We start from the raw sequence: 27484 nt of genomic DNA on the forward strand, positions 1-27484 counted from the left end.
AGTTCTGCTCCGACTCTTCCAAGCCCCAAAGGAAGCCACGCTTAGACCCTAAGCGTGGTAACGTGAAAGGAGACACCCTTACCCCGGGCGAAATTGAGCCCGTGGGTAATGCGCCATCGAACGCGGATGGAGCCCCCCTTCCACAGCCACGTGGTGCGGGGTCTGAATCGACGGAGGCCCTCTCTACCGACATCAATGAGGGCCTGTAAATTCATACAGGCAAACATTAACCACGCTCGGCGGGCGCAGGACTTACTCCTGCAGACTATCGCCGAGCGTGGTATAGGACTGGCGATCGTGTCGGAGCCGTACCGATCCCCATCAAACCATCCTAATTGGAGGGTGGACGGCTCTGGCACGGTCGCAATCATACGAGGATCGAACAGCCACAACCCCCCCTGTTCCTTACTCAAGTCAGGAAGGGGGTATGTGGCGGTGAAATTGGGATCCATCGCGGTGGTGGCGTGTTACGCACCGCCTAGTTGGGGCCTCTCCCAATTTGAGCTGTATCTGGGGGAGTTGGAGCACTGCATACGCAGCATACTCCCCCAGGAGGTGGTGGTGGCCGGTGACTTTAACGCCAGAGCGCAAGCCTGGGGAGACCGGCTTACCACCCCCAAGGGAGAGGTCCTACTGGACTGGATAGGGGCTCTCGGGCTATGCCTACTAAACACCGGCAACGAGCCCACGTGCGACCGGCTACTGCGGGGGGCGTCTATAGTGGATCTCACTATGATAACCCCCTCCGCGGCACGCCTAAATTGTTCATGGGGGGTGGTCGACCAAGAGACTCTATCGGACCACCGATATATAGAGTTCGGTTGCACCACCCTTCAGCCCGGGAGCCCGACCGGCGGTGCGCCACCGCCGCGATCGAACCTTAAAAAGTTAGACCCGGATAGGTTGACGGCGGCCGTCCAGGCCACCCTTTGGCAACACCATCCGCCAGAGGAAGGAGTGGGGAGCCTGGTGGAGGATGTCGCGCGCCTGGTAGACTCGATCACACAGGCGTGCGACTTCTCCATGCCCAAAAGCAGGCCCCACTTGCGCCGGGCTGCGTACTGGTGGACGGAGGAAATCGCGTCTCTTTGCCGCTCCTCCGTCGCGGCAAGGAGACTCCTCGAACGCGCCCAGCGCCGTGGCGACGAGGCCTGGACCGAGGCACTCAGCGACTACCGGTCCGCTCGAGTGGCGCTGAGTGTCGCCATTCGCTCCTCCAGGGCGAGATCGTGGGACGAGCTCATCGCGTTTCTTGACGCCGACCCGTGGGGGCGCCCATACAAGATAGTGACGAACAAACTACGTCACTGGGCGCCTCCCGTGACGGAAACCCTCCCCTCGAAATCCCTGGACCAAATAGTCGGGACTCTGTTCCCGACTAAACCCAATCCTCGAGGTCTCGATTGAGGCAGCGCGAACACCGGCGCTGCCGAGGCCTGGTCCAGGGATCTCGAAATCACCGAGGAGGAGTTGAGGAATGCCGTCCGGGGGGTCAAGAACAACAAGGCCGTTAGCCCAAACGGCATCCCAGGGCGCGTCTGGAAGCTCGCCTTGGAGGAGCCAAACCTATCCGGGTGGCTACGAGGCATCTTTAATAGATGCCTCGCGGAGGAGAAATTCCCCCCAATGTGGGGAAGAGCCAAGTTGGTTCTTCTCCACAAGGGCGGTAAGAAGGAGGGTGACCCGTCATCGTACCGGCCAATTTGCCTGCTGGACGAGGTCGGCAAAATATACGAAAGGATTCTCGTTCGCCGAATGGTCCAGCATCTGGCGCGCAATGAGGTCCCTTCCCTTCACGAAGAATAATACGGTTTCCGTGAGGGCAGGTCCACGGTGGACGCCGTACTGCGCGTCAAGGCTCTCACGGAGTCAGCTGTGGAACGCGGGAGGGTGGCGTTGGCCGTCGCTTTGGACGTGTCCAACGCCTTCAATACCCTTCCGTGGAAGGCAATCGGGGACGCGCTTAACACCCACCGCGTCCCCAACTACCTCGTGAAGGGAATTCGAGCATACTTCGGTCACCGTAGGCTCGAATACAGGGACCAAGAGGGCCAAAGTCACACCCGTCGCGTGTACTGCGGGGTCCCACAGGGCTCGGTGTTGGGCTCGCTGCTGTGGAACCTCGGGTACGACGGGGTCCTTCATATTGCCCTCCCCCTCGACTGCCGGGTCATCAGATATGCCGACGATACCCTGCTGGTAGCCGAGGGGGACAACTGGGGGGAAGCCCTAAACAGGGCCAACAAAGGGGTGGCAGGCCTCGTGAGGGCCATAAGCCGGACTGGCCTGAGGGTGGCCCCCAGCAAGACCGAGGCGGTCTACTTCTACGACCGCCGGGCCGCTGGGGAGCCTTCCCCCACCTCCCGACTAGATGTTGACGGTACTGTTGTCCCAGTGGGGTCCCAGATCAAATACCTGGGGCTCCACATCGACAGCCGATGGAGCTTCGCGGGTCACTTTGACCGCCTGGTCCCGAGAGCACAGAAGGCGGCGGCAGCGATTAGCCGCTTGCTGCCGAATCTCGGAGGGCCGGACGGTCGGGTGCGCCGCGTCTACGCGCACACCGTCCTTAGCATACTAATGTATGCAGCACCGGTGTGGGCGGGCGAGGCGATGGCCATCAGACGCATACAGGACGCGATGCGTCGCGTCCAGCGTAGATTGGCCATTCGTCCGAGGCTACAGGACGGTGTCGCACGCGGCGGCCACCATCCTGGCCGGACTCCCCCTTCTGCATATGGTCGCAAATTCATACAAACGTTTGTATGACCGGAAATCCGCGGCACGCAGGGGAGGAGTCGCCAAGATTTCGGCCAGGATACTATGCACTTGGAAGCTCCAGGAGAAAAAGTCCCTCGAGCAGCGATGGATCGCGTCGCTGCACGAGCGCCCCCCAACATCCGGGGAGAGGACTGTATCGGCCGTCCTGCCCTGTCTGGAGGAGTGGCTGGACAAGGCGTGTGGCAACAGTACATTCAGAATGACGCAGGTGCTCTCCGGACATGGGTGTTTCGGAAAGTACCTGCACCGCATCGGACGGAAGGCAAGCGAGACCTGCCACCACTGCGGTCACGAGAGGGACACCGCGCAACACACCCTCCAAGCATGCCCAGCCTGGAGGGACGAGCGCGACGTCCTAACCCGGACTATCGGGGGCGACTTGGCGCTGCCGAGCGTCGTCGTCAAGATGCTCGGCAGCGAGGACAACTGGAGAGCCGTGGCCGCCTTTTGCGAGGCGGTCATGGCCCAGAAGGAAAGCGCCGAAAGGGAGCGTAGACCGGGACGGGCGAGGGGAAGGGCTCCTGGCAGGAGACCCCAACCTCCCCCACCACCTGGGCCCTTCTTGCGTCCGGTGACGGTCCGGCTGGTGCGACTTCCGCCGCACCCGCCGCCGTCATCGTCGCCATTGGCAACGGCGCACCCACCGACACCCACGGGAGCGCCGCCGAGATGACAGTCAGTGGGGGGAAGGAGCAGACTGGTTCTGCTCGCGCTTCCCCTCTTTACCTCTCCCTTTTTTTGCCCTCCTTTTTAACCCCCAGATGAAATGAGATCCCCAAAGTCTCGACTCCTTCCCCCCACCATCGGGGGGATGAGAAGACACGACGGGAGGAGGTAGTGGCCCTCCCGTCGCAGCGTCAAAGTTTGATTTGGAGAGGAGGGGAGTATAAGATATATTCTTTTCTCCCCTCCCTCCCAGAAAGAACTCCAATTAAGGAGTGCGGCGAGGGGAGGCTCCTGAAGTATTGCATCGCTAGTTCCAGGAGTCTCCCCTATAATCGCCAAAGAAGCCACTCGTGAGGTTTTTAGTGGGTATGCCCTTAAATAGGGAGAGTCCCACATTTGGGGGGGATGCGTAATGCATTTTCCTCACGTAAAAAAAAAAAAAAAAAGGTTCCTCCCTGATCTTCCCCGATGATGCGCCACCTTGACGTGGTGGGGAGGCTTTGTCCTGAAGCCCCGAAAAACCGGAGTGGAGGGATAGCTAAGAGCGCATCTTTAGCCAGATTTCCTCTTGGACTTCGGCTGGGGCAGAATGCATAGCACCGGCGTGCATACCTGGGTGTTGGACGTTTACAAATCGGTCCCTGCTACAGACGCGACGGTCGCGGCGGAAATGATGGTGAACGCCACATAGTACGCCGAAGGCGAAAGCCCTTAAGCCGGAGAGTGGCTGGGCGGGGGTTGAGGAGTAACGAAGGCACTACGCGAGGACCTTAGCGCGCCCGCCTGAAGAGCGTCCTCTCTTCCGGAGTCCTTTTCAGAAGAGCCGATCGGATGGAGAGGCAACCGATGCTGATCGGGCTCCCCGGGTGCCGATCCTGAAGTGAGGCTTACGCGTCGCAAATCCCAACAAGACGGGAAGCGAGCGGTCGGGGCGCGGCTTCTTGGGGAGAGGCGGACCTACGGGTGCCGACGAGCCTCCCGGGACGGTCGCGCTTCCGGGCCATCTCGGTGTCGGGGGATCCGCCGGCTCCTCGGGGACTGCGGGTTTGGCCGGCATCGCTTTGGTCGTTGTAGGGTAGTCGCCACCCTACGATGCAGGGTTCGGGTTGGACCCGACCTGTTGGCTTGACAGCAGGGCGAGGCATCAGAGGGCCGCTCACCCCTGATTCGAGTTTTGATGGTGGGTGATGGAGGAATTTTCGGCTGGATTCGAGTCCCAAAGTCACCAAACACCGCAACAGGGGTCCTCTTTCCTCTGTATAGGAATCTCGAAAGACGGATCGGTTAACAGGACGCCCGATGTAGGTTGAAGGACCGCAGTCCTGATGCTATACAGGGTACGCACAAGGGTCCGCCTTCCCCCTCGTATAAAAACGCGGAGGCGGGGACACGGTTTAGGAAGCCCGATGTGGGTTGAAGGACATTACCGTCCCGATGCTACACACGGTTCGAACAGGGGTGCGCCTATCCCCTGTACAAAACACGGAGGCGCCCGGTGCAGGGTGTCTATCAGCATGCGATGGCACTCTGCCTCTAGATATAAGGTAGTTCTTCACCTTACAATGTGGGTGCGAGCAGAACCTTAGCAGTTGGTTTCACGTGGAAACAATCCTTGAACTAGCGATGCAATACTTCAGGAGCTTCCCCTCGCCACACTCCTTAACTGGAGTTCTTCCTGGGAGGGAGGGGAGAAAGGAACATATCTTATACTCCCCTCCTCTCCAAATCGAACTTTTACTCTGCGGCGGGAGGGCCACTACCTCCTCCCGTCATGTCTTCTCTTCCTCCCGATGGGGGGTGGAGGGGGAGAGTCGAGATTTAGAATCTCGACACTCCTCTCACCTGGGGGGGTTAAATAGGGAGGGCAAAAAAGAAGGGGAAGTAAGGGGAAGAAGGTCGAGCAAAACCAGTCTGCTCCCTCCTTCCACTTACTGACGTCTTGGCGGCGCTCCCATGGGTGTCGATGGGTGCGCCGTCGCCGGTGGCGACGATGACGGCGGCGGGTGCGGCATAAGTCGCACCAGCCGGACCGTCACCGGACGCAAGAGGGGCCCGGGTGGTAAGGGATGTTGGGGTCTCCTGCCAGGAGCTTTTCCTTTCGCCCGTCCCGGTCTACGCTCCCTCTCGGCGCTTTCTTTTTGGCCCATGATCGCCTCGCAAAAGGCGGCCACGGCTTTCCAGTTGTCCTCGCTTCCGAACATCTTGACGACGACGCTCGGCAGCGCCAAGTCGTCCCCGATAGTCCGGGTTAGGACATCGCGCTCGTCCCTCCAGGCTGGGCATGCCTGAAGGGTGTGTTGCGCGGTGTCCTTCTGATGGTCGCAATGGTGGCAGGCCTCGCTTGCCTCCCGTCCGATGCGTTGCAGGTACTCTCTGAAACACCCATGTCCAGAGAGCACCTGTGTCATCCTAAACGTACTGTTGCCTCACGCCCTGTCCAGCCACTCCTCCAGACAGGGCAGGACGGCCGATATAGTCCTCTCCCCGGATGTTGGGGGGCGCTCGTGCAGCGACGCGATCCATTGCTGCTCGAGGGACTTTTTTTCCTAGAGCTTCCAAGTGCCCAGTATCCGGGATCTTGGCGACTCTTCCCCTGCGTGCCGCGGATTTCCGGTTATACAAACGTCTGTATGAATCCGCGACCATATGCAGGGAGGGGAGTCCGGCCAGGATGGTGGCCGCCGCGTGCGACACCGTCCTGTAGCCTCGGACGAGACGAATGGCCAATCTACGCTGGACGCAACGCATCGCGTCCTGTATGCGTCTGGTGGCCATCGCCTCGCCCGCCCACACCGGTGCTGCATACATTATTATGCTAAGGACGGTGTGCGCGTAGACGCGGCGCACCCGACCGTCCGGCCCTCCGAGATTTGGCAGCAAGCGGCTAATCGCTGCCGCCGCCTTGTCCGTTCTCGGGACCAGGCGGTCAAAGTGACCCGCGAAGCTCCATCGGCCGTCGATGTGGAGCCTCAGGTATATAATCTGGAACCCCACGAGGACAACAGTGCCGTCCACATCTAGTCGGGAGGTGGGGGAAGGCTCCCCAGCGGCCCGGCGGTCGTAGAAGTAGACCGCCTCGGTCTTGCTGGGGGCCACCCTCAGGCCAGTCCGGCTTATGGCCCTCACGAGGCCTGCCACCCCTTCGTTGGCCCTGTTTAGGGCTTCCCCCCAGTTGTCCCCCTCGGCTACCAGCAGGGTATCGTCGGCATACCCGATGACCCGACAGTCGAGGGGGAGGGCGGTATGGAGGACCCCGTCGTACCCGAGGTTCCACAACAGCGGGCCCAGCACCGAGCCCTGTGGAACTCCGCAGTACACGCGACGGGTGTGACCCTGGCCGTCTTGGTCCTTGTATTCGAGCCTACGGTGACCGAATTAAGCCCGAATACCCCTCACGAAATATTCGGGGACGCGGTGGGTGATGAGAGCGTCCCCAATTGCCTTCCACGGGAGGGTTAAAGGCGTTGGACACGTCCAAAGCGACGGCCAACGCCTCCCGCGTTCCACAGCTGACTCCGTGAGGGCTCTGACGCGCAGTACGGCGTCCACCGTGGACCTGCCCTCACGGAAGCCGTATTGTTCCTCGTGAAGGGAAGGGACCTCATCGCGCGCCAGATGCTGGACGAGTCGGCGAACGAGAATCCTCTCGTATATTTTGCCGACCTCGTCCAGCAGGCAAATCGGCCGGTACGTTGATGGGTCACCCTCCTTCTTACCGCCCTTGTGGAGAAGAACCAACTTGGCTCTTTCCCACATTGGGGGGAATTTCTCCTCCGCGAGGCATCTATTGAAGATGCCTCTAATCCACCCGGATAGGTTTGCCTCCTCCAGGGCGAGCTTCCAAACACGCCCTGGGATGCCGTCCGGGCCAGGGGCCTTGTTGTTCTTGACCTTTCGGACGGCATCCCTCATCTCCTCCTCGGTGATTTCGAGATCCCTGGACCAGGCCTCGGCAGCGCCGGTGTTCGCGCTGCGCCAGTCGAGACCTCGAGGGTCGGGTTTAGTCGGGAACAAAGTCCCGACTATTTGGTCCAGGGATCCCGAGGGGAGGGTTTCCGTCACGGGGGGCGCCCAATGACGAAGTTTGTTCGTCACTATCTTGTATGGGCGCCCCCACCGGTCGGCGTCCAGAAACGCGATCAATTCGTCCCACGATTTCACCCTGGAGGAGCGAATGGCGACACTCAGAGCCACTCGAGCGGACCGGTAGTCGCTGAGTGCCTCGGCTTTCCAGGCCTCGTCGCCACGGCGCTGGGCGCGTTTGAGGGGTCTCCTGGCTGCGACGGAGGAGCTGCGAAGAGACGCGATCTCCTCCGTCCACCAATACGCAGCCCGGCGCGAGTGGGGCCTGCTTTTGAGCATGGAGAAGTCGCACGCCTGTGTGATCGAGTCTACCAGGCGCGCGACATCCTTCACTAAGTTCCCCACTCCCTCCTCTGGCGGATGGTGTTGCCAAAGGATGGCCTGGACGGCCGCCATTAACCTATCCGGGTCTAACTTTCTCAGATTTCATCGCGGCGGTGGCGCACCGCCGGTCGGGCTCCCGGGCTGGAGGGTGGTACAACCGAACTCGATATATCGGTGGTCCGATAGAGTCTTTTGGTCGACCACCCCCCACGACCAGTTTAGGCGTGCCGCGGAGGTGGTTATCATAGTGAGATCCACTATGGACGCCCCCCGCAGCAGCCGGTCGCACGTAGGCTCGTTGCCGGTGTTTAGCAGGCATAGCCCAAAAGCCCCCATCCAATCCAGTAGGACCTCTCCCTTGGGAGTGGTGAGCCGGTCTCCCCACGCTTGCGCTCTGGCGTTGAAGTCACCGGCCACCACCACCTCCTGGGGGAGCATGCTGCGTATGCAGTGCTCCAGCTCCTCCAGATACAGTTCAAATTGGGAGAGGCCCCAACTAGGCGGTGCGTAACACGCCACCACCGCGATGGAACCCCATTTCACCGCCACGTACCCCCTTCCTGACTTGAGTAAGGAACAGGGGGGGTTGTAATTGTCCGTGCCGCGTATGACTGCGACCGTGCCAGAGCCGTCCACCCTCCAATTAGGATGGTTTGATGGGGGTCGGTACGGCTCCAACACGATCGCCAGTCCTATACCACGCTCGGCGATAGTCTGCAGGAGTAAGTCCTGCGCCCGCCGAGCGTGGTTAATGTTTGCCTGTATGAATTTACATGCCCTCATTGATGTCGGTAGAGAGGGCCTCCGTCGACTCAGACCCCGCACCACGTGGCCGTGGAAGGGGGGCTCCATCCGCGTTCGATGGCGCATTACCCACGGGCTCAATTTCGCCCGGGGTAAGGGTGTCTCCTTTCACGTTACCACGCTTAGGGTCTAAGCGTGGCTTCCTTTGGGGCTTGGGGGAGTCGGAGCAGAGCTCTTTGCTCCCCGCACCCTCCTCGTTTCCTTCTCTGATCGAGTCCGCGCGCCGCTTGCGACACTCCGATGTGTCCATCGGCGCGGGCGCAGACTCGGCTGAAGCCGTTTGGTTCGCTTGTGGGATTTCTCCTACAACGACCTCCATCAGGGACGGAATTGGGCTCTTGTTTTCGATTCCCCCCTTCTCCCCTCCTACTGACGGGGTGGGTTTTTGGAGGGAGGAATCGATTTGGCCTTTTTCCTGTTGAATTTTTTCGGGGGGTGACAATTCATGCCCCCCATCCTGTGCCCCGCGGGTGCCCCGAAGTCAGCACAGAGTGCGCAGTGCACTCTTTGTTCTGTGCAAAAGTTGGCCTTATGGCCCTCTTTGCCGCATCGGAAGCACAGGTTGGCGCAGGATCGGTCGTTGCCGCATTGCTGCTGCACATGCCCCTCCTCCATGCACTTAAAGCATCGGAGGGGGAGCCACGGCAACAGCTTGATGGGTGATTTGTACCACGATATTGGTACCTTTCCCATCTGTGCCAGTTTGTTGGCCGCGTCTATCGGGCACTGCACCAACACCGTGTTAAGGCCGGTGTGGGGGGCCTTCACGAACGCTCCCACCTTGACGTCCGAGAACCCGCATTTGCCCTCCCCGGAGATTGCGGCAACAATCTCCGCCCGGGTAATGGAATCCTCCAGCCCCCGAATGCGGAGGTCGGCCATTTTCTGGGGGCACGTGACTCGCACTCCTTCGTTGTCCCCGGTCACCTCTCTTACACGCTCGGCGAGTTGCCCCGCCTTGCGTGCCTTGTTTTCGCCAGAAATTTCCAGGATTAAGGCTTCGGTAAGACCTTTTCTTATCTTGGGGTTTCCTTCCTCGATTCCCAGTTGGTCTAGTTTAACCTCTTTTCTGATGGCGGCCATGTTCTCGCCATATTTTCCTTCTGGGCAGGTTATCATGACCGCCGAGGTTTTGAAAACCTTCCTTCTACCGGGTTTCTCTCCCCCCGCTACCTGCCCCCGCTTCTGCTTACCCCGTTCACTGAACGGTGACCGGGCCACAGCAACGGGTACCGTTTTGGAGGGAAGGGGTGTCTGTCTTACCTTTCTCTTTCCTTTACGTCCGACCACCACGCTCCACGGAGTTTCGGTGGTCGGAGAGGGGCCATATGTCCCGGGGTCTGTCGACTTCTTGTCGAAGGGCCCCGGGCCTAATGGTCCTCCGTCAGAGGGTGGAGCCCCAGAGGGTTCCGCATCCTGGCGAGATTTCCTTCTAGGTATTCTCATCCAATGCGAATGTCGGCAGAGGAGGAAGGGGAGAGATCTTGGTGTTCGCACGAACCTGGCTTTCTCCCTTCTTCTTTCCCTTCTTAGCCACCTTGTTCCTTTGGCTGTTTTTGGGAACAATATCCTGTGTCTTGGGCTGAGTTGGTGAGGGGATCTCAGCCTCGGCCTTCTTCCCCATTGGCGACTGGGTGTGTGCGTTCAAGGGAGCAGATTGGACCGCCTCCCCCTGTCCGTTCGTTGCTTCGAAGAATCGCAGCATCCTCTCCCTCAAGTCAACACCGATTTGTAGGTGTTGGTTGAGAGCTTCATACAGGATTGCGAACTCATTTGGACTGGTGGGCAAGTGATTGGAAGAAGGGATCGAGGGGATCCACTTAAAAAGGGCCCCTGTGCCTCCGTTACGCTCGCGGCCTGCGGTTCTACCTCCATGCAGGGGTCACCAGCCAAGCCCGGGGACACGCATGCCGGAGATAGTCCGCCCCTCCTCAAGGCGGTCTTCTTAGGGGAGACATTTTGGGGCGTCCTCAGCCTGAGAGAATGCCATTCCCCGCTGTCGGAATCTGAATCCCGGTCAGATTCAATGCGGTTCCGTCCTCTCAGGTTCCTGCCCCCCTTCTCCTTTTCACTTTTTGTGATGCTTCCCTCTTCGATCAGGCGAGTACTGTGCTGGTTCGTCAGCACTTTTACCTGATCGGCGAGTTCCGCCATCTGCTTTTTGAGCTTGCTCGTCTCCTTTTCTCTCTCGGCTTTGAGGAGCTCCAATTGGTGCCAAAGTTCCTCCGCTTCAGCGTTGCTCGGAGAGGACTGTGTAGTCCTATCATGAAGGACTGCTGTGGCAGCCATGATGGACGCCACAGCCTTCTTCATCTCTTCTTCTAGTGGACCCTTAATGTTCTTTGAGACCTGCAGACTCTTGAAAATGGTCACGCAGTTTGCTATGGTATCCGACACCACAGCCGGTGTCGGAGAGTGGCGGAACATCTCCCTCGCTACCCTCTGGTTGTCCCGGCATCTCTCCCAGGCCTGTCCATCGGGCATTGAGGCACCCAGGGCCCAATCCGTGTCCTTTCTCTCTCTGGCTTCTTCCCTCGCTCTGGCCCTTGCCTCTCTTTTTTCCCTTGTCCCTTCACCCGTGGTGATGGGCCTTCCTCTGCCTCTTTTGGCGGGGGTGAGGTCGGACTGCTCGTCCTCCAAGCCAGCATAATACGAACCAGCGTGTGATCCTGCTTCGTATTCGTCAGGATCACCCGCCACGCTACTGGCGCGTGATCCCGCTGGAAACTCTAAGTCCTCGTCACTAGGAGCGGGAGTTATACCTGTAGCGGTATACTTGCTCCTTTTTCTGCTCACACGGCAGCTATGACATATATGCGTCGCGTCGTGGGGGCATTTGCTTGTCTTTCTGGCCATTGGAAATTGGAGGTATCTCTTTTCCAACGCCTCTCTCGCTGCCGTACCATCCTGAATGGCCGTGATGGTGGGTTTGCCGCCAGATGTCGATGGCCCTGGGTACGAAGGCATATCCTTCCCCGCAGGGCCCTCGGGTATTTCGGGGACCTTAAAGGTCTCCCCAGTCGCTCCGTCCGCAGACAATTCTGCGGTAGGTTCCGCCTTGGTCTTCTTATGTGTTTTTGTTTTTAGAGAATTCATTATTTTGAATAATCCCGCTCCCCGCTGCGACTCCGTCACCCAGGGTGTACTCTCATCTGCCGCAGAGTGTCCCGAAACATGACCGGCAACACTCCACGACAGGGCCCCAAGTTCCCCCTAAGGGGGTGACATACGACACGGGCCGGGGGATATTTCCCTTCCGAAGCGATGCACCGTCGGGGCCCTTTGACGGGAGGTAACTTCCGTCAAAGGCGCGTGCAAGCTGGCCGCCATGGCGGGTAAGACTGGGCCGGGAAGCGGCGACCCAGTCCCAACTGTCCATGGGGTCCCCCGGGTGGCACCACCCGCTGCGGTATCCCGGAGGTCGGAGGCCGGGAACCCCCGAAAGCCCATGGAGGCGTCAAAACCTCCATGGGTGAGTAAGGGGCTGGGGACCAGTACCGGGGATGTATATCCCCCGGCCCGTGTCGTATGTCACCCCCCCGGGGGAACTTGGGGCCCTGTCATGGAGTGTTGCCGGTCACGTTTTGGGACACTTCGCGACAGGTGAGGGTATACCCTGGGTGACGGAGCCGTAGCGGGGAGCGGGAATTATCAAAAAATGGAATCAACAAAAATAAATATAAATAAGGAGGTGGGCGTAACGGGAGGCACTGCGAGTCTCGCGGGAAGAAGAGGAAGGATAGCCTCGGTCGGGGCGGCCGCTAGTGTCCCTGTGGTCAGGGGACAGGTCTGCTCTGCCAGGGGAAAAGAATAAAGCCTGGAAAAAGCTAAAATCTCAAAAGAAGATTGAGGAGGAATTAAAAAACTCTCCGGCAGCTGATGTCTGCGCAGAGATTCTCACCGCAACACAGGCGGTGGAGACGGTGACGAAGGTCTCCAAGAATCTCAAAGGAGACCTCGTCAGGCTTCTTAAGGAAGCCGTGCTGGTGACCTCTGCGGGGGCGGTTACCCTAGCCAGTAGGGGAAGCATGTCCTCCGATGAAGTAAGGAGGCAATTGGAAGAGACCAAGGCTCAGTTTGGGGCCCTCATTAAGGAAAATACCAAACTGAGAAGGGACGTCGAAGAATTGAAGGGAGCGAGCGGTTCTCTTCAGCGCCAAATAGAGGAGTTAACGCGGAGAGAGACCGCGCTTAAAGAGGAGAATGTACTCCTAAGAAAAAGAGTGGAGGAAGGGACACCCATCAGGAGGAAAGAACCTCCCCTGGAGGTGGCTTCAAATACCCCTACCCCTGCCCCTCGTACAAGGAGCAAAGAGGGTATGGGGGTAATTAATTATGCGGAAGAAGGCTCCTGCGAGGAGATGGAAACCGAACCGCTCCTGGAGAAAAGGCCCCAGAAACTGACTCGGTGGCTCCCAAATCCATGGGGACAAACACATCCCCCGCGGGATCATCAAAGAGGGGAAGGTCTCAAATATAAAAGAGGAGGTAAGACTGGACAAAAGAAAGGAGGAGGAAAAAAAGGGTGCGGCGAGGAAACTGGAGGTACCGCAACCCCAAAGTAAAAAACCGCCAATCTCCCTCTCGCTCATGGAGGAGAGGGAGATAAGAATTAAGGCCAACCCCGAGGTGGGCTGGAATGTGGGGGAGGTCGTGTCCAAGGCCCTTAAGATCATCAAAGGGCGGAAGTATCTCGGAGAGGGAGACCTGATAGAGGTCAGGTATGCCGAAAACCTCGCCTCGGGATCGACCTATGTGAGAGAGGATCATGGCTCCTTCAGAGGACAAAAGGAAAGAGGAGCGGGAACTAAAGCCGCCCTGCTTAAAGGCGGGGGAGGACCCGTCCCAGGGCCGTCGCGGGCAGCCGACAAGGAGCGGCTCACATATGCGGCGGCACTGGGAAGGAAAGGGAAACTGAGGATCAGGAAGGAGACCGCATTCCTGGCACCCCCGACAGGCAAGGTGAAGGGAAAGGAGAAGGGGGAGAAGAAGAGACCACTGCCACCTGAACTCCATGATGGGGGGAAAAAGAGAGCTGGTGCCTCCAGGCCGATAAGGGTCCCCCGCACTGCGGCGGTTGTCCTGACATGCCCGGATGGGCAGTACAGCGAAATGGTCCGCCATGCGAGGGGCCAGATCGACCTGACTGAGCCCAATATTACAGAGATCAGGAACAGGAGGGCCCTGACAGTGGCGATTATATATGAAGTGGGAGGGGAGAGAGCCAGCCAAAAAGCTATGGCTCTTGCCTCCAAACTTAGGAAGGCGTTGGAGGGGGTGGAGGGAGTTAAAGTGTCCCTCCCTACCAAGACTGCGGAGCTCCTGTTCCGAGACCTGGACGACGTAGTCCAGACTTCGGAGGTAAGGGACGCAATCGCAGAAGTCGGTGGATGTGCTCACGGGGACATCAAGGTGGGGGCGATTCGAAGAGCCCCCAACGAGATGGGGTTGGCGTGGGCCAAATGCCCTGCAGCTGCCGCCAATTTGGTGGCGAAAGCTGGCAGAATCAGGGTTAGATGGGCCCACACCAGGGTTGAATTGCTGGAGGAGAGGCCCCTCCAGTGCTTTAAATGCCTGGGTAGGGAACACGTACAGTCTAGATGCACGGCAGCCGTGGAACGGAGATTCGGTTGCTTCCAGTGCGGGGAGGAGGGACACCGAGCGGACTGTAGGGCGGCGCCCAGATGTCCCATATGCGCGGATAGGGGGAAGCCGGCAAGACATAGGGCAGGGAATGCGGTCTGCCCCATAGCGCAGGGAGGCCGCATGTCTGGGCGAACTGCCGGGGCCCCTAGTGGGGAAACACGCAGGCCCGCAGGAGAGAGCCCTGGCGGAAAACCCTCCTCTATAAAGGGAGAAAGACCGGACGCGTCAAAGAGGGCAATGGATGTGGGAACTCCCACGCCTCACGGCGCGTCAACCCCTAGGTCGCAACCGAAGAGGAAAAAAGAGGGAGAATTGGAGAAAAAGGCCAAAGACCTTAACAATTCTTGCTCTTCACCCCCCAATAAGCAGCTAAAGGAGGGGGGGAGGAAATGGAGGGGAATGAGGAAACGAAGTGTGTCCCCGACATCAAAGAAGGGGAGAATACCCTGGAGGGGGTACCGCCGGTAACCGCCGGAGCAGCGGTAGCTGGGATGGTGGGTGAGACCGAGGCGAAGAAGAGAAACAAAGGGGAGGATGAGGATAAAATTTTCTTTCCCTTAGAGTACCCCCCTGAAGGAGAGGGTACAAAATGAGAAAGGGGCCCCGAAAGCCCCTTTTCTTTAAAGGAATCGGAGGCAGGCCCGAGTCAAAATTTAAATAATAAATAAATGGCGGCTTAGGTCCTGCAGGCAAATCTCAACCACGCCCGTCAGGCGCAAGATTTGTTTGTGCACACTCTGGCAGAGCGTAATTGTGGTTTGGGCATTGCTGCGGAGCCGTACCAGATCCCCGAGCACCCTTCGTGGGTGGGGAACGATTTGGGCTCCGTAGCAATTACATGGAGGGCGGATGCTCCGGCCTCACTTCCCGCCACACTGACGGGCAAGAGCAAAGGGTGGGTGGCGGTCAGGTGGGGACCCGTTTTGGTCGTCGGGGTCTACCTGCCGCCTAGCCTGGACCTCTCAGGATTTGCCGAGAGGTTGGACTCTCTTTCCGCTATCATCAGCGGGAGTGGAGTGGGACGGGTGGTAGTCTCGGGGGACTTTAACGCAAAATCGATGTCGTGGGGTTCCCCGAGAACGGACCGCCGAGGTGTCACGGTCGAGGAGTGGGCCGTGACACTGGATTTAAGGCTGCTCAATGAGAGAGAAATAAGCACCTGCATACGGGAAAGGGGAGAGTCGGTGGTGGACCTTACCTGGGCATCCCCAGCGACCCTCAACAAAGTGCTAGGGTGGAGAGTGGCCACTGAGGTCGAGACATTGTCGGACCATAGGTACATAGTCTACGGCCTCGTGGTCACACCTGAGCAGGTGCTCCAGCGTCGACAGCTGAGAGAGACGCGACCTCTCCTAGGCGCTGGAGCACAAAGAAAATGAACGAGGACGCCTTTATGGCCTCGATTTTCTCAGCCACATGGTTGGGGAAAGGAAAACCGAAAGAGGCCAGTAAAGACATCGACCAGGAGGTTGAGTGGATCCGGGGCGTCATGTCTGAAGCATGTGATGCGTCAATGCCCCGGATCAAGGCTGGTCGACAAGGCTGTAGAGCGGCGTACTGGTGGAACGGGGAGATCACGGAATTGCGACAATCCTCGGTCCACCAAAGGAGGATATACGCCCGGGCCAAGAAGAGGGATAGGCCGGTAGAGGTAGTGATAGGCCTCTACCAGGCGTACAGAGTGGCCTGGGACGCCCTACGCCTAGAGATCAAAAAGGCGAAAGCCAGGGCGTAGGACGAGCTCCTAGTGCAGTTAGAAGAGAACCCTTGGGCACGACCTTACCAGATGGTTCTCGGGAAGCTCCGCAATAGAGGGCCACCGGCTACGGAGACCCGGAAGCCCTGGACCGGGTGGTCGGAGGGCTCTTTCCCCCGTGCGAGAAGGAGGATACCCTCTCCCCCATCCTTACGGGGGAAGGACCCGAATGGTTGGAGGAGCTGAAGGTCTCGGGAGACTAAATGAAGAGGTGCAGGAGAAGACTCCGCGGCACCAAGGCCCCCGGACACGATGGCTTCCCTAGGAAAACGTGGAGTGGAGCCTTTGAGGTGATAGGTGGGCATCTCTCGCACCTGTATTCGGAGTGCCTCAGACTGGGAATCTTCCCTGAGAGGTGGAAAAGGGCCAATCTGGTCCTCTTGCACAAGGAAGGCAAAGACACGGAGACCTCCTCGTCGTTCAGGCCCATATGTCTGCTCGACGAGGCTGGCAAAATCCTGGAAAGGATAGTCGCCAATCGTTTCGTCAAGCACTTTGAAAGCATAGGGCCGAACTTGGATGACCGGCAGTACGGCTTCCGCGGTGGAAGATCAACCGTGGACGCAGTACTGAGGGTGCGCGCCTTTGCGGAGGCCGCGGTGCGGGAGGGCAGGGTGGCAATCGGCGTGTCTCTTGACATCTCGAACGCCTTTAACACCCTGTCCTGGAGGTGTATCCAAAGAGCCATGGCCTGCTTCGGCGTGCCGGGATACCTCCGCCGAATCATCCAATCGTACCTCAGCGACCGCTCCCTGCATTACACCAACAGGGATGCGGTAGAGGTTACGAGACGAGTGGGGTGTGGGGTTCCGCAGGGGTCGGTCATCGGACCACTCCTGTGGAACCTGGCCTTCGACGGGGTAATAAGGACGGCCATCCCCCCCGGCTGCACGGTCGTCTGCTACGCGGACGATACGATCGTGTTAGCCGAGGGAGAAAACGGAAGGGAGGCCTCGGCCCTAGCCACGGTAGCGACGGCGTGTATTACGCGGGCTATCAGGGAGTTGGGCCTGATGGTGGCGCCCCAGAAGACTGAGGCAATCATGTTCCGGCCAGGTGCCAGAGGTGTGCCGCCGAGCCTTCGGGTTATGGTGGAGGGAGTGGAGGTAAAGGTGGGAAATACCCTCAAATATCTGGGGCTACTCCTGGACAGTGGGTGGCGCTTCGCCGCGCACTTCGCCCAGTTAGCCCCCCGTCTGGAGAAAGCAGCTGCCGCGCTGGGCCGTCTACTTCCGAACCTGGGAGGTTCATACAGCCTCCTGACGGTCGAGTCAGGAGGCTGTATGAATGGATGGTCCACGCTATGATGCTGTACGGGGCACCCGTATGGGCCGAGGATATCAGCGACAACCAAAAGACTCTGGGCATTTTACACGGGGTCCAAAGGAAAATGGCATTACGGGTGGTACGTGCCTTCCGTACAGTGTCGTTTGAAGCGGCGACTTCTTTGGCGGGGATTCCTCTCGTGGAGCTTCTCGCGAGAATGTACACCGATGTGTACCGACGCATGCGAGGGCTCCGGGAGGCGGGGCGGAACATCGTCTGCCGGGCGAGGAGTGCGGTGGGGCGGCAACACCATAAGAAAATGCTGGAACGGTGGAAGCAGCAGTTGCTCTCTCCGTCTGGCAGAGCTGCGGGGCGTAGAGTGGTTGAGGCCATAGGGCCTCACTTAGAGGCCTAGATAGAAAAGAGAAAGGGAGGAATGACCTTCCGTATGACCCAGGTGTTTACGGGGCACGGCTGTTTCGGTGAATATCTGGGCCGTATTGGGAAGGAACTTACGGGCAAGTGTCACCACTGCACCGACCCCCTGGACTCGGCGCAGCACACCCTGGAGGTATGTCCTGCGTGGGTAAAAAGCCGGGCGGAATTGTCCTTGGCCGTGAAAGAGGATCTAGCCATAGTAAAGACTATGGTAGGGGGGAGGATAAATGAAAGGCGGTGGCCTCCTTCTGTGGAGTAGTCCTCAGGACAAAGGAGGAGGCGGAGCGAGAAAGAGAGCAAAAAAGACGAGAGAAACGCCGGGAAAGGGAATGTGAGACTCCTCCTCCATCTTCTGGAAATTCGGGCGAGAACCTCCAACACCAGAGCCCCACCCTTGGAAGTCAACCACTAGTAAGTGGGCAGACCTACGGGTTGAGGCAGGCAGTAGGGTGGGTATCGAAGTAGGACGAAGATGACGATAAAAGGGGCGACACGATCATCTTTCCCCCTAGGCATCTCTTGTGTGGGAGAGACGCAGAGACGGAGGTTGGGGTAAGAAACGGATATTCCACCTCCGTCAACTGCAATCTGAAAAAAAGAACGTGGGTGACGGAGCCGCAGCGGGGAGCGGGATTATTCGAAACAATAAATTCTCAAAAAATCAAATCCAATAAGAAGACCAAGGCGGAACCCACCGCAGAATTGTATGCGGACGGAGCGACTGAGGAGACCTTTAAAATCCCCGAAGTACCCGAGGGCTCTGAGAAGAAAGATATGCCTTCGTACCCAGGGCCATCGACATCTGGCGGCAAGCCTACCATCACGGCTATTCAGGATGGTAAGGCAGCGAGGGAGGCGTTAGAAAGGAGATACCTCCAATTTCCAATGGCCAAAAAGACGAGCAAGTGCCCTCATAGCGCAAGGCATGTATGCCATAGCTGCCGAGTGAGCGGGAAAAGAAGCAAGTATACCGCTACAGGTATAACTCCCGCTCCTAGTGATGAGGACTCGGCGTTCCCAGCGGGATCACGCGCCAGTAGCGTGGCGGGTGATCCTGACGAGTACGAAGCAGGATCACACGCTGGTTCGTACTATGCTGGCTCGGAGGACGAGCAGTCCGACATCAGCTCCGTCAAGAGAGGCAGAGGAAGGCCCATCACCACGGGTGAAGGGACCAAAGAAAAAAGGGAGGCAAAGGCCAGAGCGAGGGAAGAGGCCAGAGAGAGAAGGGACACAGATTGGGCCCTAAGTGCCTCAATGCCCGATGGACAGGCCTGGGAGAGATGCCAGGACAACCAGAGGGTGGCGATGGAGATGTTCCGCCACTCTCCGACACCGGCTGTGGTGTCCGACACGATAGCCAACTGCGTGACCATTTTTAAGAGTCTGAGGGCCCACTAGAAGGGGAGATGAAGAAGGCAGTGGCGTCCATCATGGCTGCCACAGCAGTCCTTCATGATAGGACTACACAGTCCTCTCCGAGCAACGCTGAAGCGGAGGAACTTCGGCACCAATTGGAGCTCCTCAAAGCCGAGAAAGAAAAGGAGACGAGCGAGCTCAAAAAGCAGATGGCGGAACTCGCCGATCAGGTAAAAGTGCTGACGAACCAGCTCAGTACTCGCCTGATCGAAGAGGGAAGCATCACAAAAAGTGAAAAGGAGAAGGGGGGCAGGAAACGGAAAAGACGGAACCGCATTGAATCTGACCGGGATTCATATTCCGACAGCGGGGAGTGGCATTCTCTCAGGCTGAGGACGCCCCAAAATGTCTCCCCAAAAAAGACCGCCTTGAGAAGGGGCGGACTATCTCCGGCATGCGTGTCCCCGGGCCTGGCTGGTGACCCCTGAATGGAGGTAGAACCGCAGGCCGCGAGCGTAACGGAGGCACAGGGGCCCCTTTTGAGTGGATTCTTTCGACCCCTTTCTCCAATCACTCGCCCTCCAGTCCAGGGCGAGTTTGCAATACTTTACGAAGCCCTCAATCAACACCTACAAATGGTGTTGACTTGAGGGAAAGAATGCTGCGATTCTTCGAAGCAACGAACGGGCAGGAGGAGGCGGTCCAATCTGCTTCCCTGAACGCACACACCCAGCCGCCAATGGGGAAGAAGGCCGAGGCTGAGATCCCCTCGCTAACTCAGCCCAAGAAGCAGGATACTGTTTCAGCCAAAAGCAGTCAAGAGAAGGAAAAAGCGTCCAAGAAAAGAAAGAAGGGAGAAAGCCAGGTTCGTAACACCAAGATCTCTCCCCTTCCTCCTCTGCCGACACCCGCAGCCGCTAAGAAACCTGGAAGGAAATCTCGCCAAGATGCGGAACCCTCTAAGGCTCCACCCTCTGACGGAGGACCATTAGGCCCGGGGCCCTTCGACAAGAAGTCGACAGACCCCGGGACATATGGCTCCTCTCCGACCACTGAAACTTCGTGGAGCGTGGTGGTCGGACGTAAGGGAAAGAGGAAGGTAGGACAGACTCCCCTCCCCTCCAAAACCGTACCCGTTGCTGTGGCCCGGTCACCGCCCAGTGAACAGGGTAAGCAGAGGCGGGGGCAGGTAAAGGGGGGAGAGAAACCCGGTAAAAGGAAGGTTCCCAAAACCTCGGCGGTTATGATAACTTGCCCAGAAGGGAAATATGGCGAGAACATGGCCGCCATCAGAAAGGAGGTTAAACTTGACCAACTGGGAATCAAGGAAGAAAGCCTCAAGATAAGGAAAGGCCTCACCGGAGCCTTAATCCTTGAGATTTCCGGTGAGGACAAGACACGCAAGGCGGGACAACTCGCCGAACGTGTGAGAGAGGTGACCGGGGACAACGAAGGGGTGCGAGTCACGTGCTTCCAGAAAATGGCCGACCTCCGCATTCGGGGACTGGAGGACTCCCTTACCCGGGCGGAGATTGTTGCCGCAATCTCCGGGGAGGGTAAATGCGGGTTCTCAGATGTCAGGGTGGGAGCGTTTGTTAAGGCCCCCCGCACCGGCCTCAATACTGTGTTGGTGCAGTGTCCGATAGACGCGGCAAACAAATTGGCACAGATGGGTAAGGTACCGATATCGTGGTACAAATTACCCATCGAGCTGTTGCCGCGGCTCCCCCTCCGATGCTTTAAGTGCATGGAGGAGGGGCATGTGCAGCAGCAATGCGGCAGCGACCGATCCTGCGCCAACATGTGCTTCCGCTGCGGCAAAGAGGGCCACAAGGCCAACTCCTGCACAGAACAAAGAGTGCACTGCGCACTCTGTGCTGACTTTGGGGCACCCGCGAGGCACAGGATGGGGGGCATGAATTGCCACCCTCCGAAAAAACCCAACAGGAAGAAGGTCAAACAGATTCCTCCCTCCAAAAAACCCACCCTTTCGGTGGGAGAGGTAAAGGGGGGAATCGACAACGGGAACTCAATTCCGTCCCTGATGGAGGTCGTTGTGGGAGAAGTCCCACAAGCAAAACAAACGGTCCCAGCCGAGTCTGTGCCCGCGCCAATGTACACATCGGAGTGTCGCAAGCGGAGCGCGAACTCGGTCAGGGAAGAAAACGAAGAGGGCGCGGGGGGCAAAGAGCTTCGCTCCGACTCCCCCAAGCCCCGAAAAGAGCCACGCTTAGACCCTAAGCGTAATAACGTAAAAGGAGACACCCTTACTCCGGGCGCAATTGAGCCAGTGGGTAATATGACATCGGACACGGATGGAGCCCCCTTCCACGGCCCTGTGGAGGGGAGACTAAAACGACGGGGGCCCATCCTACCGACATCAATAAGGGCCTGTAAATTTATACAGGCAAACATTAACCACGCTCGGCGGGCGCAGGACTTACTCCTGCAGACTATCGCCGAGCGTGGTATAGGAATGGCGATCGTGTCGGAGCCGTACCGACCCCCTTCAAAACACCCTAATTGGAGGGTGGACGGCTCTGGTACGGTCGCGGTCATACGCGGATCGGACAACCACAACCCGCCCTGTTCCTTACTCAAGGCAGGAAGGGGGTATGTGGCTGTAAAATGGGGATCCATCGCGGTAGTGGCGTGTTACGCACCGCCTAGTTGGGGCCTCTCCCAATTTGAGCTGTATCTGGGGGAGTTAGAGCACTGCATACGCAGCATACTCCCCCAGGAGGTGGTGGTGGCCGGTGACTTCAACGCCAGAGCGCAAGCCTGGGGAGACCGGCTCACCACCCCCAAGGGAGAGGTCCTACTGGATTGGATGGGGGCTTTCGGGCTATGCCTGCTAAACACCGGCAACGAGCCTACGTGCGACCGGCTGCTGCGGGGGGCGTCCATAGTGGATCTCACTATGATAACTCCCTCCGCGGCACGCCTAAATTGGTCGTGGGGGGTGGTCGACCAAGAGACTCTATCGGACCACCGATACATCGAGTTCGGTTGTACCACCCTCCAGCCCGGGAGCCCGACCGGCGGTGCGCCACCGCCGCGATGGAATCTAAAAAAGTTAGACCCGGATAGGTTAATGGCGGCCGTCCAGGCCATCCTCTGGCAACACCATCCGCCAGAGGAGGGAGTGGGGAGCCTGGTGGAGGATGTCGCGCGCCTGTTAGACTCGATCACACAGGCGTGCGACTTCTCCATGCCCAAGAGCAGGCCCAACTCGCGCCGGGCTGCGTACTGGTGGACGGAGGAGATCGCGTCTCTTCGACGCTCCTCAGTCGCAGCCAGAAGGGCCCTTAAACGCGCCCAGCGCCGTGGTGACGAGGCCTGGAAAGCCAAGGCACTCGGCGACTACCGGTCCGCTCGAGTGGCGCTGAGTGTCGCCATCTGCTCCTCCAGGGCGAGATCTTGGGACGAACTGATCGCGTCCCTAGACGCCGACCCGTGGGGGCGCCCGTACAAGTAAGTGACAGATAAACTACGTCACTGGGCGCCCCCCGTGACGGAAACCCTCCCTTCGGGATCCCTGGACCGAATTGTCGGGACCTTGTTCCCGCCGAAACCCGATCCCCGAGGTCTCAATTGGGGCAGCGCGAACACCGGCGCTGCCGAGGCCTGGTCCAGGGATCTCGAAATCACCGAGGAGGAGTTGAGGGATGCCGTCCGGGGGGTCAAGAACAACAAGGCCCCTGGCCCGGACGGCATCCCAGGGCGCGTTTGGAAGCTCGTCCTGGAGGAGTCAAACCTATCCGGGTGGCTAAGAGGCATCTTTAATAGATGCCTCGCGGAAGAGGAATTCCCCCCAATGTGGGGAAGAGCCAAGTTGGTTCTTCTCCACAAAGGCGGTAAGAAGGAAAGTGACCCGTCATCGTACCGGCCGATTTGCCTGCTGGACGAGGTCGGTAAAATATACGAAAGGATTCTCGTTCGCCGACTCGTCCAGCATCTGGCGCGCGATGAGGTCCCTTCTCTTCACGAGGAACAATACGGCTTCCGTGAGAGCAGGTCCACGGTGGACGCCGTACTGCGCGTCAGGGCCCTCACGGAGTCAGCTGTGGAACGCGGGAGGGTGGCGTTGGTCGTCGCTTTGGACGTGTCCAACGTTTTTAACACCCTCCCGTGGAAGGCAATCGGGGACGCGCTCAACACTCACCGCGTCCCCGACTACCTCGTGAAGGAAATTCGAGCCTACTTCGGTCACCGTAGGCTCGAATACAGGGACCAAGAAGGCCGGGGTCACACCCGTCGTGCGTACTGCGGGGTCCCACAGGGCTCGGTGTTGGGCCCGCTGCTGTGGAACCTCGGGTACGACGGGGTCCTCCATACCGCCCTCCCCCTCGACTGCCGGGTCATCGGGTATGCCGACGATACCCTGCTGGTAGCCGAGGGGGACAACTGGGGGAAAGCCCTAAACAGGGCTAACGAAGGGCAGGCCTAGTGAGGGCCATAAGCCGGATTGGCCTGAGGGTGGCCCCCAACAAGACCGAGGCGGTCTACTTCTACGACCGCCGGGCCGCTGGGGAGCCTCCCGACTAAATGTGGACGGTACTGTTGTCCCAGTGGGGTCCCAAATTAAATACCTGGGGCTCCACATCGACGGCCGATGGAACTTCGCGGGTCACTTTGACCGCCTGGTCCCGAGAGCGGAGAAGGCGGCGGCAGCGATTAGACGCTTGCTGCCGAATCTTGGAGGGCCGGACGGTCGGATGCGCCGCGTCTACGCGCACATCGTCCTTAGCATACTGATGTATGCAGCACCGGTGTGGGCGGGCGAGGCGATGGCCACTAGACGCATACAAGACGCGATGCGTCGCGTCCAACGCAGGTTGGCCATTCGTCTCGTCCGAGCCTATAGGACGGTGTCGCACGCGGCGGCCACCATCCTGGCCGGACTCCCCCCCCTGCATATGGTCGCGGATTCATACAGACGTTTGTATGACCGGAAATCCGCGGCACGCAGGGGAGGAGTCGCCAAGATCCCGGCCAGGATACTGGGCACTTGGAAGCTCCAGGAGAAAAAGTCCCTCGAGCAGCGATGGATCGCGTCGCTGCACGAACGCCCCCCAACATCCGGGGAGAGGACTATATCGGCCGTCCTGCCCTGTCTGAAGGAGTGGCTGGACAGAGCGTGGGACAACAGTACGTTTAGGATGACACAGGTGCTCTCCGGACATGGGTGTTTCGGAGAGTACCTGCACCACATCGGACTGGAGGCAAGCGAGGCCTGCCACCATTGCGGCCACGAGAAGGACACCGCGCAACACACCCTCCAAGCATGCCCAGCCTGGAGGGACGAGCGCGACGTCCTAACCTGGACTATCGGGGACGACTTGGCGCTGCCGAGCGTCGTCGTCAAGATGCTCGGCAGCGAGGACAACTGGAGAGCCGTGGCCGCCTTTTGCGAGGCGGTCATGGCCCAGAAAGAAAGCGCCGAGAGGGAGCGTAGACCGGGACGGGCGAGGGGAAGGGCTCCTGGCAGGAGACCCCAACCTCCCCCACCACCTGGGCCCCTTTTACGTCCGGAGACGGTCCGGCTAGTTCGACTCTCGCCGCACCTGCCGCCGTCATCGTCGCCACTGGCGACGGCGCACCCATCGACACCCATGGGAGCGCCGCCGAGATGACAGTAAGTGGGGGGAGGGAGCAGACTGGTTATGCTCGCCCGTCCCTCCCTTAATTACCCTTCTTTTTGCCCTCCCTTTTGAACCCCCCCCTTCCCAGATGAAATGAGGGTCGAGATCTCTAAAGTCTCGACTCTTTCCCCCCCCCCATCAGGGGGAAGAGAAGACACGACGGGAGGAGGTAGTGGCCTTCCCGTCGCTGAGTAAAAGTTTGATTCGGAGAGGAGGGGAGTATAAGATATATTTTTTTCTCCCCTCCCTCCCAGGAAGAACTCCAACTAAGGAGTGCGGCAAGGGGAGGCTCCTGAAGTATTGCATCGCTAGTTCCAGGAGTCTCCCCTACAATCGCCGAAAATGCCACTCGTGAGGTTTTTATTGGGTATGCCCTTAAATAGGGAGAGTCCCACCCGGATATCCACATTCCGGGGGGATGCGTAATGCATTTTCCTCACGTAAAAAAAAAAAAGGTTAGGTTAGGTTCCTCCTCAATAATGCGCCACCTTGACGTGGTGGGGAGGCTCTGTCCTGAAGCCCCGGGAAACCGGAGTGGAGGGAGCTAAGAGCGCATCTTTAGCCGGATTTTCTCTTGGACCCCGGCTCGGGCAGGATGCATAGCACCGGCATGCATACCTGGGTGTTGGACGCGTACGAATCGGTCCCTGCTACAGACGCGACGGTCGGATGCGGCGGAAATGATGGTGAGCGCCACATAGTACGCCGGGGGCGAAAGCCCTTAAACCGGAGCGTGGCTGGGCGGGGGTTGAGGAGTAACGAAGACACTACGCGAGGGCCTTAGCGCGCCCGCCTGAAGAGCGTCCTCCCTTCCGGAGGAGTCCTTATTATAGATGACACCGTATAAAACGTTACGTATATTTATATATAAATGGATTGATAGCTACAATTAGAATTATGTATATGTAAGCTTATACATACTTATACACAATGCCTGCAACATTTTATGTATAATTATTAATAATTATATATAAAATGGACAAATTTCGTATATTTTCGTATAAATTTGTATAATTAGATACGACTATTTTTGTCTGATTATATATAAAAATTTTTTACCGGGTTTATAACACAATATCAATATCTGATCGAATTCATGGTTTGTCACAAATGAACCAACGAGCATAACTGTAAATTTACAATACTTATATAAAAATGTAACTAATTTACGGAAGATAACGTTATGCTGCGTAATATTACAAAAATTTAGATATCTTCATAAAATTTTTTTAAATATTAATGATTAAATTATACATATATTAATATTAAATATTAATTTAAAGTAAATTAAAAACTCTATTTATTTTCTTTTTTTTTTATTTATTTTTATAAATACATATATATATTTTTATGTATAATTATATATAAAATATAAAATAAAAAATATATATATATATATATATGTTACGTCCAGGCCCGTAGAGAGGATGAGTCAGAGAAAGGGCGTAACAAGAACTGTTCCGATGTCAAAAGTCTTATCGACGAGTGACTCGGTCGAGCGAGCTGCAGGTTAGCAAACAGGTAAACGACGGGTGTCGTTATTACTCTGTTATGCGAACGCTCTCTCGGTGGTCCCTTTTTCGTAAGAGAATCGAATCTCTTTTACGCGGGACGGGACCTTATATGATCTTTCGCGTGGAGGGAGTGAGAGAGTTAAATAAGTTTACCGATCATTTTAATTTTTAGATTAATATTTATTCAATTAATTCTTACCATTTTACATATGATCTTATTAATATCGGCTTTAAAATTATTTGTATGAGTGTGTGCGTGTGTGTGTGTGTGTGTATGTGGATCGCGGGTGTTACATAAGTACGGAGGTCATCAACCAGAAAAGAGGAGGAAAGAGTGCGGTTCTAAAGATTTTATTCTGGTTGGTATTTGTTACAATGGTTTATAATAAGAGGAAAAAAAATAATAATAAAGATTTACGAAAATGTAATATGTGTTACGGCGCGATTTCGCACACGGTCGTGTCGTCCGATCTATGGTCTCGGTTGGCTCGCGAGAATCGGCGAGTCGGTGCGATTTTAGGCATACTTAGTAAAAGAACAGGGTTGAATAAAGGAGAAAGGAGACGATGAGAAAAAAAAACAAAACAAAAGAGAAGGAAATTAAACTTACTATTTAGGCAGATTTGTTGCGTTTTTTTTAGCTGCTGGTGTAGTTGTGGCTCCAGTTGTGGTCTTACTTGGCGGGTGGTCTTTGTTGAGCACTGACTCTAATAGATTTTAAGATGTAATCGGGACTCCCGCAGTGTAAAACGAATTGCTTGAATCAGCGAACGACCGAAAAATCTGTGCCGAATGAATCTGATGCTGTACTGTCGACTGATTTTAAATTTTTTGGTCTTCGTAAAGCGCGAGTCTTCCCTTTTTATATTAAATCTTGAGGGCGTGTTAACAATTTGGGCGGAAGTATTTTTGAGATCTTGATGTGTAAAAAGCTGTCGTTCGGTGAGATCCTTCTCCTCCTTATTTTTGATTGTTGCTGATTGGTGGGCTCTGTACGGCCTCTTAGGAAATTTGGAGATTCTTCATTTGGTTATCTCCTGGGATTATGCAGCTGTTTTTATCCATTTATTTATTTAGGGGATCTCGCTATCGATCCTTTTCGGTCATTTCTTTGAACATCGATTTCAATGTTTAAAACATTTTTTTCGTTCCGCGGCCCTTTTATGACTGGTCGGGCAATTATTGCTTTATCTTTATAGGAG

At 57.2% G+C, this 27484-nt stretch overlaps 2 protein-coding genes across 2 annotated transcripts; one reads left to right on the forward strand and one right to left on the reverse strand.

Moving 5' to 3' along the window:
- Positions 1 to 7956: 7956 nt before the first annotated feature.
- Positions 7957 to 8977, reverse strand: LOC140675874 (uncharacterized). Its single transcript, XM_072910502.1, has 2 exons — positions 8732 to 8977; positions 7957 to 8613 (listed from the first exon to the last, which is right to left on the reverse strand). Exons 1-2 carry the CDS (start codon positions 8975 to 8977, stop codon positions 7957 to 7959), a joined length of 903 nt encoding a protein of 300 aa, XP_072766603.1.
- Positions 8978 to 17366: 8389 nt separating this feature from the next.
- LOC140675875 (uncharacterized) lies at positions 17367 to 17741 on the forward strand. Its single transcript, XM_072910503.1, has one exon. It carries the CDS (start codon positions 17367 to 17369, stop codon positions 17739 to 17741), a length of 375 nt encoding a protein of 124 aa, XP_072766604.1.
- The last annotated feature ends 9743 nt before the right edge of the window (positions 17742 to 27484 follow it).

Source organism: Anoplolepis gracilipes, unplaced genomic scaffold, assembly GCF_047496725.1.
Source record: "Anoplolepis gracilipes unplaced genomic scaffold, ASM4749672v1 Contig24, whole genome shotgun sequence".
Lineage (NCBI taxonomy): Eukaryota > Metazoa > Arthropoda > Insecta > Hymenoptera > Formicidae > Anoplolepis > Anoplolepis gracilipes.

Excerpts from the sequence above, each read along its gene's own strand:
- LOC140675874 (XM_072910502.1), bottom strand. The coding sequence starts at position 8,977 with ATGGAGGTCGTTGTAGGAGAAATCCCACAAGCGAACCAAACGGCTTCA. Across the intron at positions 8,614-8,731 it reads CCCCGGGCGAAATTGAGCCC|GCAAACATTAACCACGCTCG; the intron begins GTGGGTAATGCG and ends AAATTCATACAG.
- LOC140675875 (XM_072910503.1), top strand. The coding sequence starts at position 17,367 with ATGCTGTACGGGGCACCCGTATGGGCCGAGGATATCAGCGACAACCAA.